At 40.7% G+C, this 17,938-nt stretch overlaps 1 protein-coding gene across 3 annotated transcripts in view; it reads right to left on the minus strand.

The window, feature by feature from the left end:
* Positions 1-17,938, minus strand: part of siah2l (seven in absentia homolog 2 (Drosophila)-like) — a 21,586-nt gene continuing 3,648 nt past the window's right edge. The window contains exons 1-4 of one of the 3 annotated variants that reach the window (XM_051938028.1): positions 16,461-16,728; positions 10,506-10,765; positions 3,615-3,794; positions 1-2,638 (exon numbers count right to left, since the gene is read on the minus strand). In XM_051938028.1, coding sequence (XP_051793988.1) covers positions 2,267-2,638; positions 3,615-3,794; positions 10,506-10,745 — 792 coding nt within the window. In that variant the 5' untranslated portion in view covers positions 10,746-10,765; positions 16,461-16,728 and the 3' untranslated portion in view covers positions 1-2,266. The other 2 variants (XM_051938026.1, XM_051938027.1) reach the window with 2 other exon arrangements.

The raw sequence follows: 17,938 nt of genomic DNA on the forward strand, positions 1-17,938 counted from the left end.
TCAGGTTAAACAAACTGCACCCGTTTATTACAGAAACATCACAGAACCGAGAACAAGAACAGAATTCAGACGATTTGAGGTTCCCATAAACTCTGAACAGTCGAGCAACAAACAAACAAACAAAAAGCAGAATAAAAGCAGCAGTCTGTGTTTTTTTTTATAAAATATACCGTCGCTTTAAATCATTTACAGGTTGTGAAAACATCTGGTACAAAGTGTTGACGTGGAGCTGATCATCGCTGAGAGTTTGGTCGTTTGCACAGTGAAGTCTGGTTCTGCATATTTAATATTTATACACATTTATACATATTTACAGCAGAAATTACACATTTAAAAACTTCATCTGACCGGATTTCAGCTGCAAAACCTTCATTTAATCCTTAAATATGAAAAATAAAGAACTAAAGCTGTCGTCGTGCCGCAGCTTCAGTTAAAAGCACAGTGGGGGCTCATGATACCGCCACCACCGTGCTTAATACAATGATAAACATTTGAACCCTCCGAAGCCCAAAAACAAACCATTTCTTTTGAACAAATCACCAGAATGATGTCATTCATCAGCAGGTTTCAGCTCCTCCTGTTTTATTAGAGAAATAAATAAATTCTGCACTTAAAATTTCTGATATTTCATCAAAATCTAAAATATCCGACAAGATTCCAGATGTTTTCCCCCGTTTTTATTGAATTCCTTTTTTAAATTAAAAAAATGACAGAATTTATGAGCCAGAAATGTAAAAAATAACAAAATTTTCAACAATTTTTTTAACTACGCGTCTGTTTTGGGGGAATTGTGAAAATCTGAGCGTAAAATTGTGAAAATATTATTATTTATTTATAAATGTGTGTTGATTAAAACGGAGCCAAAAACAAACAAAAATAATAATAAAATATGGAAAATACTAGACATGATTCCAGATGTTTCCACCAATTTTGGTTAATTTTAAAAAAAAATTTAAGTCATTAAAATTACAATTTATGAAGCAAAAATGTAAAATAATAAGAATCAGATTTTTAACATTTTTTAAATATTCGTTTGTTTTTTGGGTTTTTTGAGATTTTATAAATTCTGAGCTGAAATTTGTGATATTTACAATAAAAATAAATAAAAATATGGAAAACATCGGACATGCTGATTTCAGATGTTTTCCAGATTTTCTGTGATTTTTTTAAATCACCAAAATGACAGAATGTATGAGCAGACTGTAAAAAGTTTTTTTTTATTAATAATCAGGTTTTCTACTTTTTTTAAACTGCTTGTCTGTTTTGTTGGGGAAATTTCACAAATTCTGGGGCCAAATGGAATCCATTTATTTAATTTCTCTTTAATAATTCATAAATTAAACGTGTCAGAGACGTGAAAAAAATCCAAACAGAAAACATGAACTATTCCAACAAGCAGACGCTGTAAAACAGTGAAATATGTTTAGAATTCTTCCCTGAAGCTGCTGGTTTTAGTCCAAACCTTTAACATTTCAGCTTTAGAAACATGGAAACGTTCACCTTCAGATCGTCTGCTGACTAAAAACAAAGTCTGGAGCTCAGAGGGTTCAGATGTTTTCATTCGGTCTTAAACCTCCGGGTCAGAACTCCACATCGCGCGTCTTTGGGTTTTTATTGCAGCTTGGTTTCATCCAGACGTGTTCTCTGAAGGTTTCTTCTGCGTTGTCTGAACGTTGTTGTGTTCTGGGAGGTCTTCTGTGTGGATTAAGGCTCTGCAGGATTCTTTCATCTGAGGTCAGCCAGCACCATCGGCTCTGAAGAGTCCAGACGTTTCCCAAAGGTTTACGTGAATCCACCGGCAGCTCCAGAGGATCTCAGAGAACTGATCGATCTGCAGATTATTCCTGATCAGTAAAGTTCATTTTCCGTCACATTCATGTTCTCTGATCTGATTTTAATGAATCTTCAAATATTTAACTCAGACATCTGGAAGATTACAATCTAACTCCTTTACATCAAACTTCACTGATAAAATTATCTTTCATCAATCAAAGATAAAGTTAAACGTAGATTCATGTTAAATATCTGCTCAGATTTGAGGGTTTCTGTTTAAATCTGACGTCTTCTGGTTGATTGAAGTCAAGAATAATCTGCAGAACACAAACATCTGGAGGGAAAGCGTTCTCTGCTGGTGTCGACGGATCCAAGCTGAGGAGGAAACAGTCCTGATGAACGGGCGGCACTCAAACGCCTCCTGAACCAGCTGCCCCGCGAGGCGTTCGATGCCCCGCGAGGCGTTCGATGCCCCGCGAGGCGTTTGCTGCCCTCAGCACATGGAGATGGTGACGTTGATGCCCAGGTTGCCGTTGTCGGCGAACAGGTGGGCCACGGACGTGTCGAACACCAGGCAGTCGCTGTTCATGATGGCGGCCGCCACGCCGTCGTGGATGGAGCGGGGCGTGGCCTCCCAGGTCAGACGGCGCCGGTTCCCGTTGAGCTCCAGCCGGTAGGCGAAGTTCTCGGCCTGCTTCCGGGTCCCGATGAGCAGCACGACGGCGAAGAACTGCTGGTGGCCCTCGTACTTCTCCTGCTTCTCCAGAACCAGCATGAAATGATGGCTGAAGCACGACTGCATCATCACCCAGTCCACGGCGCCCGGGAGGTTGATGTCGGTCGCCAGGAACACGATGTCTTCACCCTGGAGGACCAAAGGAAAACCGTCAGGAAGTTCATGGAGGTTCACAGGAAACACGTCTGAAGATGATCTGAAGGTCTGAAGCACCTCCTTAGTTTGAGGTTTTCTAGAATGATCTGACATCAGAAGCTCCATGCCAGGTCATTATGGGTTAGAGCACAAACTGTGCAAAAAGACTTTTCATTGTCTGAAATAACTCAAAACTCATCCAAAATGACTGGAAATTTACCAGAAATTACAAAAATGTATAAAGAGTTGACTTGAACTGTGTCTGCAACTAAACCAAGACTTGTTCAAAAAGACAAAAAGACAAAGTTTTTCATCTGAAACCAACTCAAAAACAGCCCAAAATAGTAAAAATGGTTCTAAAAATGACAAAAAATTGTCCAAAGTAACTGAAAATTTGAGTCAGAAACATCAAAATCACTTCACATTTACGGGAAATGACAGAAAACAGCCAAAGAAATTTAAAATGTGTCCATGCACATTTGAAAAAGAAAGAATTTGACTTGAAATTTGTCCAGAGTGACTCAAAATGTGTTTAAAATGATTTGACATGAAACAACACAAAGGAGACACAACACGACGACAAAGACACATAAAGCCGACTGTTGTGTAGAACTGTGTACCTGTAACGTGGTGATGGACTTGTGTGCCTGTGTTGTGTAGAACTGTGTACCTGTAACGTGGTGATGGACTTGTGTGCCTGTGTTGTGTAGAACTGTGTACCTGTAACGTGGTGATGGACTTGTGTGTCTGTGTTGTGTAGAACTGTGTACCTGTAACGTGGTGATGGACTTGTGTGCCTGTGTTGTGTAGAACTGTGTACCTGTAACGTGGTGATGGACTTGTGTGTCTGTGTTGTGTAGAACTGTGTACCTGTAACGTGGTGATGGACTTGTGTGTCTGTGTTGTGTAGAACTGTGTACCTGTAACGTGGTGATGGACTTGTGTGTCTGTGTTGTGTAGAACTGTGTACCTGTAACGTGGTGATGGACTTGTGTGCGTGCATCAGGTGCGGCATCACGGCCTCCAGAGCTCCGTGCCATTTACAGGAAGCTCCAGGACAGGGACAGGTGTAGGGACGGAACTCACACACCTCCTCATGGTCGGGTTTCTCACTGTGGTGGAGGGAGAGCAGGCAGCCGGCTGAGGAGTACTGAGGAGGAACAACGTTAACACAACGTTAACACAACGCTAACATAACATCAGCACAACAATAGCACAAATATAGCATGACGTTAGCACGACATTAAACATATTGAACCTTTTTAACTGGGTTCCATACGCTGCCTGCAGTTCATCTGAATCAGTCGTGGCTTCATGTTTTTGTTTTTTGAAGGAATCGAGTTCATGAAATCTGCTTATTTTTGCAGAATTTTAATGAAATATGACAATTTTAAGCTTAGACTTGGTCATTTTAGCGACAACACAAATGATACGTTCAAGGGCCGTTACAAAGTGGTGGTTTTGTGTGTTTTTACAATTAGTAGCTGATAAATGGTGTAATTTTGGTAATGTGCTTTTCACAGCTTTTAATGGTGTGACACTTTCCTGCCAACAGACACACTGCACATGATCGGCTCGTAGAAAGGATTTAATAAATGGATTATCTGCAGGATTCAGCAGAAACACCTCCAGTCATGAATTTATAACTCTAACCTCCTTTTCTACACAGATCTGGAGACACATCTCTTATTTACAGCAGCAGACTGATTGGATTTAAACCACAAAATGACGACTGGGACTAAAAACCAGCAGAACGAGATGCAAAACCAACTAATAATACAAAAACCAGCAGAATGAGACACAAATCGAAAGGTTGTCGTCTCTATGAACAGATTTTAATGCAGATAAGAACAAAGTTAATCCTGTTCAGTTTAAGACTAAAAGCATTAAATATTCATCACTTTTACTCGTTTAAACCAAACGGCTGTTTATGGCGTCATTTGATCGATGGAAAAATCAGATTAATTATAAGAACACCTCCCACTGTTGACTTAATTTATTTTAAAACAACAACATAAGATCTGATTAATCACAGCCTTCTCCAACAGAAACACACGAGTGGAAAACACCGGATGAAACGAGGCTTTTCCCGGCACACCTGAGTTCATTTTGCTCATGTTTTTCTACATCAGAAGAAAAGGTGGAATTCTGGAGGGAAACTGTAAATCAGGTGGAAAAAAATCTAATTGTGTTAATAAATAGAAACTAAATGTGTTAAACTCCCGTGCAGCATTTGAAACCAGCTGAAAACCAGAGTCAATAAAAGGCCTGAAACCTGAAATATGAAGCTTCAAATCCATCAGAGGAACGGCAGCGCAGCAGGAAAACCTCTGCAACACGATCAATAGCAATCAGGCTGAAAGTACCGAGAGGCTGAGAGGGTAAACCTGTTAGAGATAACCTCCATAACACCCAGCCCAGCCCGCCACCAAGGAATTCATTGAAACACTGAACTCAAAGAGGAAGGCAGTTTATTTAGGCAAGTAGCTCAACGGAGCCGTTTTTCTGTTTGATTTACGTCTTTCAACACCAGAAAATGTCCAATTTATAGTAAGGAAAGAAACAGCCAACTCATTTAGACTGAAAGTGAAAAAGTGACGAGAAGCACGGTGGAGGCAGCATCATGATGAAGCACGGTGGAGGTAGCATCATGATGAACCACGGTGGAGGCAGCATCATGATGAAGCACGGTGGTGGCAGCATCATGATGAAGCACGGTGGAGGCAGCATCATGATGAAGCACGGTGGAGGCAGCATCATGATGAAGCACGGTGGAGGCAGCATCATGACGTGAAGCACGGTGGAGGCAGCATCATGACGAAGCACGGTGGTGGCAGCATCATGACGAAGCACGGTGGAGGCAGCATCATGACGAAGCACGGTGGAGGCAGCATCATGATGTGAAGCACGGTGGAGGCAGCATCATGATGAAGCACGGTGGAGACAGCATCATGATGAAGCACGGTGGAGGCAGCATCATGATGAAGCACGGTGGTGGCAGCATCATGATGAAGCACGGTGGTGGCAGCATCATGATGAAGCACGGTGGAGGCAGCATCATGATGAAGCACGGTGGAGGCAGCATCATGATGAAGCACGGTGGAGGCAGCATCATGATGAAGCACGGTGGAGGCAGCATCATGATGTGAAGCACGGTGGAGGCAGCATCATGATGAAGCACGGTGGAGGCAGCATCATGATGAAGCACGGTGGTGGCAGCATCATGATGAAGCACGGTGGTGGCAGCATCATGATGAAGCACGGTGGTGGCAGCATCATGATGAAGCACGGTGGTGGCAGCATCATGATGAAGCACGGTGGTGGCAGCATCATGATGAAGCACGGTGGAGGCAGCATCATGATGAAGCACGGTGGTGGCAGCATCATGATGAAGCACGGTGGAGGCAGCATCATGATGTGAAGCACGGTGGAGGCAGCATCATGATGAAGCACGGTGGAGGCAGCATCATGATGAAGCACGGTGGTGGCAGCATCATGATGAAGCACGGTGGTGGCAGCATCATGATGAAGCACGGTGGAGGCAGCATCATGATGAAGCACGGTGGAGGCAGCATCATGATGAAGCACGGTGGAGGCAGCATCATGATGAAGCACGGTGGAGGCAGCATCATGATGAAGCACGGTGGAGGCAGCATCATGATGTGAAGCACGGTGGAGGCAGCATCATGATGAAGCACGGTGGAGGCAGCATCATGATGAAGCACGGTGGTGGCAGCATCATGATGAAGCACGGTGGAGGCAGCATCATGATGAAGCACGGTGGTGGGAGCATCATGATGAAGCACGGTGGTGGCAGCATCATGATGAAGCACGGTGGAGGCAGCATCATGATGTGAAGCACGGTGGAGGCAGCATCATGATGAAGCACGGTGGAGGCAGCATCATGATGAAGCACGGTGGTGGCAGCATCATGATGAAGCACGGTGGTGGCAGCATCATGATGTGAAGCACGGTGGAGGCAGCATCATGATGAAGCACGGTGGAGGCAGCATCATGATGTGAAGCACGGTGGAGGCAGCATCATGATGTGAAGCACGGTGGAGGCAGCATCATGATGTGAAGCACGGTGGAGGCAGCATCATGATGTGAAGCACGGTGGAGGCAGCATCATGATGAAGCACGGTGGTGGCAGCATCATGATGAAGCACGGTGGTGGCAGCATCATGATGAAGCACGGTGGAGGCAGCATCATGATGAAGCACGGTGGAGGCAGCATCATGATGTGAAGCACGGTGGAGGCAGCATCATGATGAAGCACGGTGGTGGCAGCATCATGATGAAGCACGGTGGTGGCAGCATCATGATGAAGCACGGTGGTGGCAGCATCATGATGAAGCACGGTGGAGGCAGCATCATGATGTGAAGCACGGTGGAGGCAGCATCATGATGAAGCACGGTGGAGGCAGCATCATGATGAAGCACGGTGGAGGCAGCATCATGATGAAGCACGGTGGAGGCAGCATCATGATGAAGCACGGTGGAGGCAGCATCATGATGAAGCACGGTGGAGGCAGCATCATGATGAAGCACGGTGGTGGCAGCATCATGATGTGAAGCACGGTGGAGGCAGCATCATGATGAAGCACGGTGGTGGCAGCATCATGATGTGAAGCACGGTGGAGGCAGCATCATGATGTGAAGCACGGTGGAGGCAGCATCATGATGTGAAGCACGGTGGTGGCAGCATCATGATGTGAAGCACGGTGGTGGCAGCATCATGATGTGAAGCACGGTGGTGGCAGCATCATGATGTGAAGCACGGTGGTGGCAGCATCATGATGTGAAGCACGGTGGAGGCAGCATCATGATGTGAAGCACGGTGGAGGCAGCATCATGATGTGAAGCACGGTGGTGGCAGTATCATGATGTGAAGCACGGTGCAGGCAGCATCATGATGTGAAGCACGGTGGTGGCAGCATCATGATGTGAAGCACGGTGGAGGCAGCATCATGATGTGAAGCACGGTGGAGGCAGCATCATGATGTGAAGCACGGTGGAGGCAGCATCATGATGTGAAGCACGGTGGAGGCAGCATCATGATGTGAAGCACGGTGGTGGCAGTATCATGATGTGAAGCACGGTGGAGGCAGCATCATGATGTGAAGCACGGTGGAGGCAGCATCATGATGTGAAGCACGGTGGTGGCAGCATCATGATGTGAAGCACGGTGGTGGCAGCATCATGATGTGAAGCACGGTGGAGGCAGCATCATGATGTGAAGCACGGTGGAGGCAGCATCATGATGTGAAGCACGGTGGAGGCAGCATCATGATGTGAAGCACGGTGGAGGCAGCATCATGATGTGAAGCACGGTGGAGGCAGCATCATGATGTGAAGCACGGTGGAGGCAGCATCATGATGTGAAGCACGGTGGAGGCAGCATCATGATGTGAAGCACGGTGGAGGCAGCATCATGATGTGAAGCATGGTGGTGGCAGCATCATGATGTGAAGCATGGTGGAGGCAGCATCATGATGTGAAGCATGGTGGAGGCAGCATCATGATGTGAAGCACGGTGGAGGCCAGGGCTGTACGCTTAGCTTTTTCACTAGGAGCACAGGTGCTCCTAAATGAAAAAATTTAGGAGCACAGAAAAACATTTAGGAGCACTATGAATTTTCACGATGAATCGCACAATTTTATTATTAACATTCACACAACAAGCCAAGCAGTAGGCTCAGTTATTTAACACAGAGAACATCCCTGTCCCACATCTTTTTGTATTCAAGTCGCCTGGCACACTTGGCTGAGTTCATCCAGTGGTCCACTGCAGGACTTGGATCAAAGTCCTCCAGCCATGGCCCCTCCAAGCTGATCCTCATGAGGTCTTCAGTGGTCAAATAAATGGATGCAGTTCTAACAGTGACATTGCACAAACAAAGCTTCTCCCACTAAATACATCATCATCCCTCACCAGTGTCAGATACATCAGCTTCATTGGTCCTCAGGACTTTGTGAACTAATAAACCAATGTATTTTTACAGATGGACATCTATACTACATCCGTCACAAGGAAACACCAAAGCCCATGTTTAGAGTGTGTGTGTGTGTGTGTGTGTGTGTATTTTGTTAATAGTTTGCAAAGAATTATGTTTGATTTTGTTCTCATAAAAGGCGGTGTACATTTGCATGTGTATTTTGTAATTAGTTTGTAAAGAATTATTGATTTTGTTCTCACAAAAGAAAACAAAACTTTCTCCAATATGGCTTCCTTTCATTTGGAGTGTGATTGGTCTACTGACTTCTTTCTTTTGTCATATTTTCCATTATCACTCAGATGGCATTGTGTTACATTTTTCCAATTTCCAAGCAAAAAAGTTGGTGGAAGCCACCATGTACACAAGACCTTATACAACAGCAGCAGAGGAGCAGATGTAGCGGAGAAAGTTTGGAGGTTGTCACTTCTTTGCCAAAATAATAGGGGAGTCATATTTTGTTAAGTGGACCAACAAATTCTGACTCCAGATTTTATTTCATATCATACAATCTGCACAGTTAACTCAACCTGCATATTTCTGTTAAAGTCCTAGTTTTGAAATAGTCTCTCTGTTCTTAATCTGCCATACTGTGATCTGTTCTTACAGACTGTAATTTACTAGGATTTTAAAAAAAAACAGCTTGTTGTAATTTGGTGTTGTAGCTGTTGTAGCAAATAATTTCCCAGGTGTGGGATAAAGAATTTCAATTCTATTATATTGTTAACTGGCCCAATAAAAATAACAACAATTACAAATAACTTTATACTTAAGAACTATACTTATATTAAAGACTTTATACATAAATACCAGACATATTTTGATGCCATATCTTGCATTTGTAGGGGAGTCTGATTATAGGTGCGGCATGCATAAGGTTAACTGATGACAGTTTTAGTTCAGTTATTACTTTATGTTATTTAAACTGTTTCACACGCTTAATTTAGTGTCATTTGCATTATTATAATTTAGACAGACACAGTATTTGGTTATTTCAAGTTAATGTGTTCATAAAAGCTAAAGACAAAAATAGGAGCCTGTAGCTTTAAGAAAGTGCGCCGGTCTGTGTGATGCTCGGTACTGTGGGGGGGAGACGAGCTCACGGTTTTTCTGACCATGTCGTGTTGTAGCGTGCCAATGTGAAAAAAAAAGTTGTTGAAGAAGAAGGTGTAGGCTGTGACTTTTAGTTTGATCCACTTTGTGTGGATTTATTTTAGGAGCAAATGCGAATGATAGGGTTGACATCTGTACTCGCACGCGTGCTCCCTTTTTATTTTTTCTACTCGCACCGATCTATTTTTAGGCGCATATGCGAGTGAAACGCTGGCACTGTACAGCCCTGGTGGAGGCAGCATCATGATGTGAAGCATGGTGGAGGCAGTATCATGATATGAAGCATGGTGGAGGCAGTATCATGATGTGAAGCATGGTGGAGGCAGTATCATGATATGAAGCATGGTGGAGGCAGTATCATGATGTGAAGCATGGTGGAGGCAGTATCATGATGTGAAGCATGGTGGAGGCAGTATCATGATGTGAAGCATGGTGGAGGCAGTATCATGATGTGAAGCATGGTGGAGGCAGTATCATGATGTGAAGCATGGTGGAGGCAGTATCATGATGTGAAGCATGGTGGAGGCAGTATCATGATGTGAAGCATGGTGGAGGCAGTATCATGATGTGAAGCATGGTGGAGGCAGCATCATGATGTAATTCATCTTTAGAATTAACTGACATTATTTTGTAGAAATTAAAGAGCGTCTTTCTGTTTTTCAGTTTTACCTTGAGAACTAAATTTGGTGTTTTTCCTAATCAGACCAACCAGCTGCTCCAGGTGTTTGTGTCTTCACCTGTCCAGGACTCACCTGGCTGTCCGGCAGTGGTTTGGTTCGTCCAACAGGTCGCCGGGTTCTGACCTCTGACCCCTGCTGCTGCTGTCCGGTGCTAGCGGTTAGCCCTGTGGCACTAGTAGTTAGCCCTGCGGCGCTAGCGGTTAGCCCTGCGGCGCTACCGGAGGCGACCCTGTGTTGGCGATGCCAGCCCAGCAGGCAGCGCCACTGAGCCAACTCCCGGAGGAGAGGCAGGCAGGAGGCGGGACACAACATGGAGCAGCCGACGTCCAGCTCTTAGTAACAAAACACACAGACCTCTGTTCAGCTGCAACACTTCCTGTTAGCAAGGTAAAGATATCGGAGGGTTGGACTTTTGGTCGAACTAAATAAAACACAAACGATCGTCATGGAAACGCAACGATGTGGAAGAAAAAGAACTGCACACGCTGTTGAGAATATTCAGGTTTTTTACGGATTGTAACTTTATGTTTCTGAATAATTTAATGTCATTTTACACCTTTTTCCTGTTTGGTTAAGTTACAGACAACATCTGGTATGATCACTAAAAATAATATTAATCTTGAAGTGAAGCACGGTGGTGGTAGTATCATGATGTGAAGCTCATTACTTGTAAAAAAAACAGCCAATTGGACCACTACAGTTTTCTGTCGCACTCGTTGCCAGATTTTCACTTTTTTTTAGAGTATTTTTTCTTTTTTTCAGTGTTTTAACTGCGGCGTGAGGATGTTTACATGGGAAGTTGCTCATCTTTAAATAGAGTCTTTAAAATAAAACAACCTTTTAGTTTAGTTTATTCCTCAGATTGACTCCAGCAGAATTAAAACTGAAACTGACTTGAAATCTGTACACATGTACCCAAAATTAGTTCATGACAAATGACAAAACGGCAATGCTTTTGACATGAAACTTGCCCAGAATTACTCAAAAATAGCCCCAAATAGTAAAAAAAAAAAAAAAAAAAAAAAAAAAAGTGAAAAAAATAATGAAAATTGACCAAAATCAAAATTTTAATCAAAATCACTTAAAATGTACTGGAAATGAAAACAAATAGTCCAAAATAACTTAAAATGTGTCCACAATTACTGCACATTTCTTCAAAATGATTTTTTAAAGTCCATGTTTTGACATGTTTTCACACAGATTGACTCAAAATGTGTTCCAAATGAACACAACTACACCAAAATGACATTTACTAGAAATGTCAAAAAATAGTCCAAAATAACATAAAATGTGGCCATAATTACTGCATATCAGTCCAAAATGAAAAAAAACTTAAAATTTGTCCAGAATTACTCAAAAATAGCCCAAAATACTAAATATTTGTCAAAAAATGACTAAAATTGTCTAAAATAACTCAAAACTCTTCCAAAATTACAAAAACATCCGAAATGACTTGAAATTTACTAAAAAAAAATACAAAAAATTATGAAAATTTGACTTGAGAAAATGACTTCAAATGTGTCCACAAATACACAAATTTTATTCAAAATGACAAAAAAAATACCCCAAAACAGCCCAAAACAGTAAAAACAAAAGTCCGAGAATTATTTTTAAAAAATTGTCCAAAATAATTTAAAATTTGAGTCACAAACATGTTCAAGATGTGACAAAAACAGTCAAAATCGCTTGACATTTACTGGAAAGTTGAAAAATTGTCCAAGAAGCTTAAAATGTGTCCACAATTACTTCAAAATCACAAAAAGCCAAAGTTTTTTGACTTGAAACTTCTCCAGAATTACTCAAAAAAGCCCAAAATAGTTTTTAAACAGTCCAAAAATGATGAAAGTTGCCCAAAAATAACTCAAAACTTTAGTCAAAATCATTTCATTTATCGGAAAAATCAAAGAATTGTCCAACAAACTTAAAATGTGTCCACAATATCTGCACATTTCTTCAAAATAATTATTAAGAACTTCATATTTTGACTTGAAACTTGGTCAGATTGATTCAAAATGTGTTCAGAATGACCACAACTACACCAAAATGACTTGAAATTTACTGGAAACAACAAAAAACATTGTCCAAAATAACTTAAAATGTGTCCACAATTACTGCACATTCATTCAAAATGACAAAAAGTCAATGTTTTGTTCTTGAAATTTGTCCAGAATGATTCAAAAACAGGCCAAAATAGGAAAAAATAATCCCAAAATAACTAAAATTGTGCAAAATAACTCAAAAATGGAGTCAAAATGACTTGATATTTACTGGAAGTGAAAAAAAAATTGTCCAAAATAACTTAAAATGGGTCCACAATGACTGCATTTTTAGTCCACTGCTCAGGAGGTCAAACTTATAAAATATTAACAAGACAAGACCTAAAAACACTCGACTGCGTAATTCTGATATAAGCTAATAATTTCTGTAAACTCTGGTTCTGGCAGCACGGTGCATTCAAGGACAGCTGGGAAATATCTCCTCCTTCATACAGAAGCTTAAGATTATTTAAATTTCTGATCATTTCTTTGGACCAAATGACAGATATTAATAAAAAATAAAAACATCCGTCACAGATCGTCTCGTTTAAACGTCCGACCAAAAGTCCAGACCCTAAAAATCTCAAAGTTTCCATGGAAACGAAACAGAGAAAAGCAACAAAACAGCCCAAAATAATCCGTTATCAGAAGACATCTGGTGCTACAAGAAAAACCTAAACTAGCCAAATTATTCATGCATTTTTAAAGTCTTTAGATGTAATTTTCAGAAACAATATGATGTTATTTTCTGGATTTTTATTAAATTACAGCTTGTAAAACCACAGAAAGTCATTATTACTCATGAAAATGTTGACAATAATTCAAATTGTTCAAAACTAAATAAAACTAATCACATTATTTTTCTGGATTTAAATCAGCAAACACATTTTTATATTTTTATTTTCAGGTACAAATATCTCTGCTTTACTGCCATCTGCTGCTATTGTCACAGTTTTTTACCAGATTTTTGCAGGTTCTTTCTGTGACAGCTTCCAGACGTGTTTTCTATTTAAAGCCTGGAGTTTTATCTATTTTTATATAGAGCAGCTGCTGTCTGCAGCTTTTAATCACGTAAACAGCAGCAAACGGAGCGTTCACTGGCTCTATTTATAGCGGTGGATTAATCTACATCTGACACCGTTTGTGATGATGATGAACAGCATTTAGGGTTTTTACCGTTTCTGATCAGCATCGCTCTGATTGGATTCATTTTACCTTTAAATCAGAGTATTTACCATTTTAGCTGTTTACACGTACAAATGTTGGCATTTCTGACAGTAAGTGGCAGAAATGTTCTTTTCCAGCAGATAGGACGGATATATATCACTTTATTTTGCTAATTTAATGATCCGTTCAGCTGAGAATTCAACTTATTTAACCCTCTGAACCACTAGCATGTAAAGCACGACATCTTTTAGGAAAAAAAATAAATCGCCAAAATGTCGTTCATCAGCCAGAAACCGTAAAAACCAAGAGAATTTTCAGGTTTTCTACTTTCCAACGGTCCTTCAGCTTCAGGTTCTGATAATTTACATATTTAATCCAAATCACGTCATTCCACGCATCTTTTTAGAAAGTCTGCAAAAAATCAACCATCTACAACCTGCTAAGATGGTCAGAGGTTAGAAAGAACACGTCATCTCTAAAGGAATTTAAAATGTGTCCACAGTTACTGCAGATTTCTTCTAAACGATTATTTAAAAGCCCATAATTTACTTGAAACTTGAATGACTCAAAAATAGTCAAAATGGATTCATAAATAACTAAAACTGTCCAAAATAACTTAAAATTTGAGTCAAAATCATTTGAAATTCACCGGCAATGACATACTGACAATACTCTAAAGTAATTTAAAATGTGTCCACAACTACTGCACATTTCTTCTAAATGACTTTGAAAAAGTCAATATTTTGACTTGAAACTTGTCAAGAATGACTCAAAAAAAAGCCCAAAGTAATGAAAATTTGTCCAAAAATGACTAAAATTGTCCAAAATAACTCAAAGTCTGAGTCAAAAACCTGTTTGACGATAGGGCTGGCCCGAATAGTGGTTTCTGGCCTCCGAATAATCGGGCCCTATTAAACACGAATATCCGGATATTCGTTCCGCCCCGTAACGTCCGACCGGAGGGGGGTGCGGCGGAGACGGCCCGAATATTTGGATCCGTTCGTCTGGTCCACATTTTGCCCTCGTTTAATCTTTAGTTAAACTGAAGAATTCCCAAACTTCAGCATCTTGTCTTGTGTTTATGCAACGAAGTGAAGCGTGACGTCAGAGTTGGCAGCAACCCGGACATTCAGGTGGTAAGAAACACAAATGGATGAGCAGAGATGAGCCGAACAAGACGGGATGAGCCGAAATGGGCCGAAGGGGAAGGGAAGAGACGAGCTCCGAATATTTTCGTCTGGGGGGAGGAGGGGGTGATCACATAGACATATGTGTATATGTCGATGTGATCACACGATGAGATGAGCCGATGTGGGCTGAAGGTGGAAGGAAGACGGTAACGCTGCATATTTTTTCCGCCCGGTGACGTCCGACGGCGGGGGGAGGGGGGGTATTCGGATAACAAAATTAATATCCGGATAGAGCCGTAGTGAATGAATATTTGGATATTCGGGTGCAGCCCTATTTGAAAATTGACAAAAACATTCAAACTTGCTTGAAATTTACCGGAAAATACAAACAATAGTCCAAGAAAATTAAAATGTGTCCACAATTACTGCATATTTGTTCAAAATGATTTTAAAAAGTCCACATTTTGACTTGAAACTTGTCTGGAATGACTCAAAAATTGCACCAAAATAGCACCATTTTTTCAAAAAATGACTGAAATTGTTTAAAATAACTCAAGTTTTCAGTCGATAACATGTTCTACAAGTGACAAAAAGATTCAAAACCGTTTGGAACAAAATATAGTCCACGAAACTTAAAATGTAGTCACAATTACTGCACATTTCTTCAAAATGATTTTTAAAATGTCCATATTTTGACTTGAAACTTGTCGAAAATAGTAAATATTTGTCAAAAAAACAAAAAACAAAAATTGGGTTCAGAGGGTTAAATAGTAAAAAATAAATACGTTTAGCAGTTGCTGCTGATTTTGTAAAAATCTGAAACTTTTAAAATCATGTCATTCAGCTCTGCAGAATTTATACATTTTTACGAAATCATCAACCCGAATTTCTACGTTTTAATTTATATCTGCATGCTGAGTTTGTTGAAGTGTGAGATTTGTAGAAAATAAAATTTTATAAATCGTCAGACAAACATCATAAAAATAGAAACAAACTGAAAATGTAGGCGACTTAATGCAAACTAAAAATGTTAAAGACATTCTTTAAGGTCTGCAAATAAACTGTGATTATAAATATTTATTAAACTCGACCAGATGTTCCTGATAACCGATCAATACATTCATCCATTAATCAATCATTTCAGATACAGATCAATAAAAAGCTTCCCTGTTTCACATCACTGATGATCAATCAGCTGATTATTTTCACCATCAATTGATCGATTCTGGTCAAAAACAGACAGAAAATGATGAAAACATTATAAATCCTGAACATGACGGCTTCAAATGTTTTTTTTTTTTTTAAAATCAGTCCAATGCTGAAAAATCATGATTACATTCATGTTGTATTTTTATTAATTTATTGATTTATTTCACCTTTTCTGTTTTTTTCCATTCATTGTTATTATTTTAATGGTTTTATTATTTATTTTCCACCATTTTTTACAGCAGCTTTGGTTTGAAAATCCAAATAAAGAACAGAATCTCTAGAATAAAATGAGCAATCAGCTGATCTGGACTGGATCTGACATCTGAAGGCGTCATTTTAAGGAATTAAATGGAAAACAGGCCGATTAATCAATAATGAAATCAGCTAATCAATCTGATCGACAGACGGTTCTGATCATCAACAGCTGCAGTCGTTGATTCTGACGGATCAAACGTCTGCAGATTCCAACAAAAACAACAACAAACCTCCCGACGCCTCACAGAGCCACACGGTCCATCAAAGCGATCAGTAATCAATAATCAATCAGCCACGATCTGGCAGCTTCGGTCGCTGGAAGAGACACAGCAGAGATGCAGCTGCAGCCTCGATCTGAGATCTGAGAGACTGAGAGACTGCAGCAGCAGAAGAAGAAAAAAACGGTGCTTCTTCTATGGTGGACAAAAAAAACAGCCTCTCTCTCTCTGCTCTATCTGGATGTCGCTCGACCTCGACCGACTGAGCTGCAGAAAAACATGCGAGACGCTGCAGCACACACACAACTATACACACACACACACACACACACACACACACACACACACACACACACACACACACACACACACACACACACACACACACACACACACACACACACACACACACACACACACACACACACACACACACACACACAGGGGGCGGGGACAGAAACCTGATGAGGCAGAATAAAAGGAGACATTAACGTCCTCACAGCATCTGTTAATTACACGCTAAATACACGCTATCTGCACACTACAGGGGTGTCCAACATGAGGCCCGTGGGCCAAAAGTGGTCCTCCAGAGGGTCCAATCCGGTCCTCAGAGAGTAAAAACTACAGAGAAGACATTAACTGCAGATTGTAAATTAGTAAAACTATAAATTTGAAATCATTTCCAGACCATGACACGTTGTTTTCATAAAGTAAAATACTAGATTGTTCTTTGTTCTTTTGTCTTTTTTCATCTTCTTTTGCCTGCTTTTTGTCATTTATCATGCTTTTGTCGTTTTGTGTTTTTGTCTCATTTTTATCATTTAGTGTTCCGCTTTTGATTCATTGTTTTGTGCGTGACTTTTGTTGCTTTGTTTCTCATTTTGTATTTTTTTCGTCTTGCTTGTGTTGTCTATTTTGTTGTCGTTTTGTTTCACTCATCATTTTTTTGTCTCGTTTCTATTTGTCACTTCGTAACTTCATCAAATTTTTTATCTCTTCTTTTGAATGTGGTCCGTCTCATTTTTGTTGTTTTGTGTCTTATTTTGTTTTGTTTCCTTTTTGTCTCGCTTGTGGTGTTAGTCCATTTCTTTTTGTCGCTTTGTACCTTTTTATCAAAATACTTCTCTTTTTCTTGCTTTGACCAAACTTTTTTGGTCATTTTGTGTCTCATTTTTGTAATATTTTGTCTTGGTTTTGTTGTTTTTTTGTCTTTTTTTGTCCGACTTTTAGCGTTTTTGTCATGTTTTTGTTGTTTTGTTTCTCCTTTTTGTCTTGCTTGTGTTCTTTGTATTCAGTCAATGCGAAACCCGCCGGACCGACGAGACCAGAAAGTCCGTCAGTCCGCCATTTTCTCGCACCCAGCCGGACCGCCTGTCCGCCGCCCTCCGGCGACGTATTTATCAACAAATAAAGATAATTTAACAACGAATTGAAGCGATCTATCAACGCGATGCTTTCCAACAGAAAATAATGGCAAATTAAAGACAAAT

This window comes from Acanthochromis polyacanthus, chromosome 17, assembly GCF_021347895.1.
Source record: "Acanthochromis polyacanthus isolate Apoly-LR-REF ecotype Palm Island chromosome 17, KAUST_Apoly_ChrSc, whole genome shotgun sequence".
Lineage (NCBI taxonomy): Eukaryota > Metazoa > Chordata > Actinopteri > Pomacentridae > Acanthochromis > Acanthochromis polyacanthus.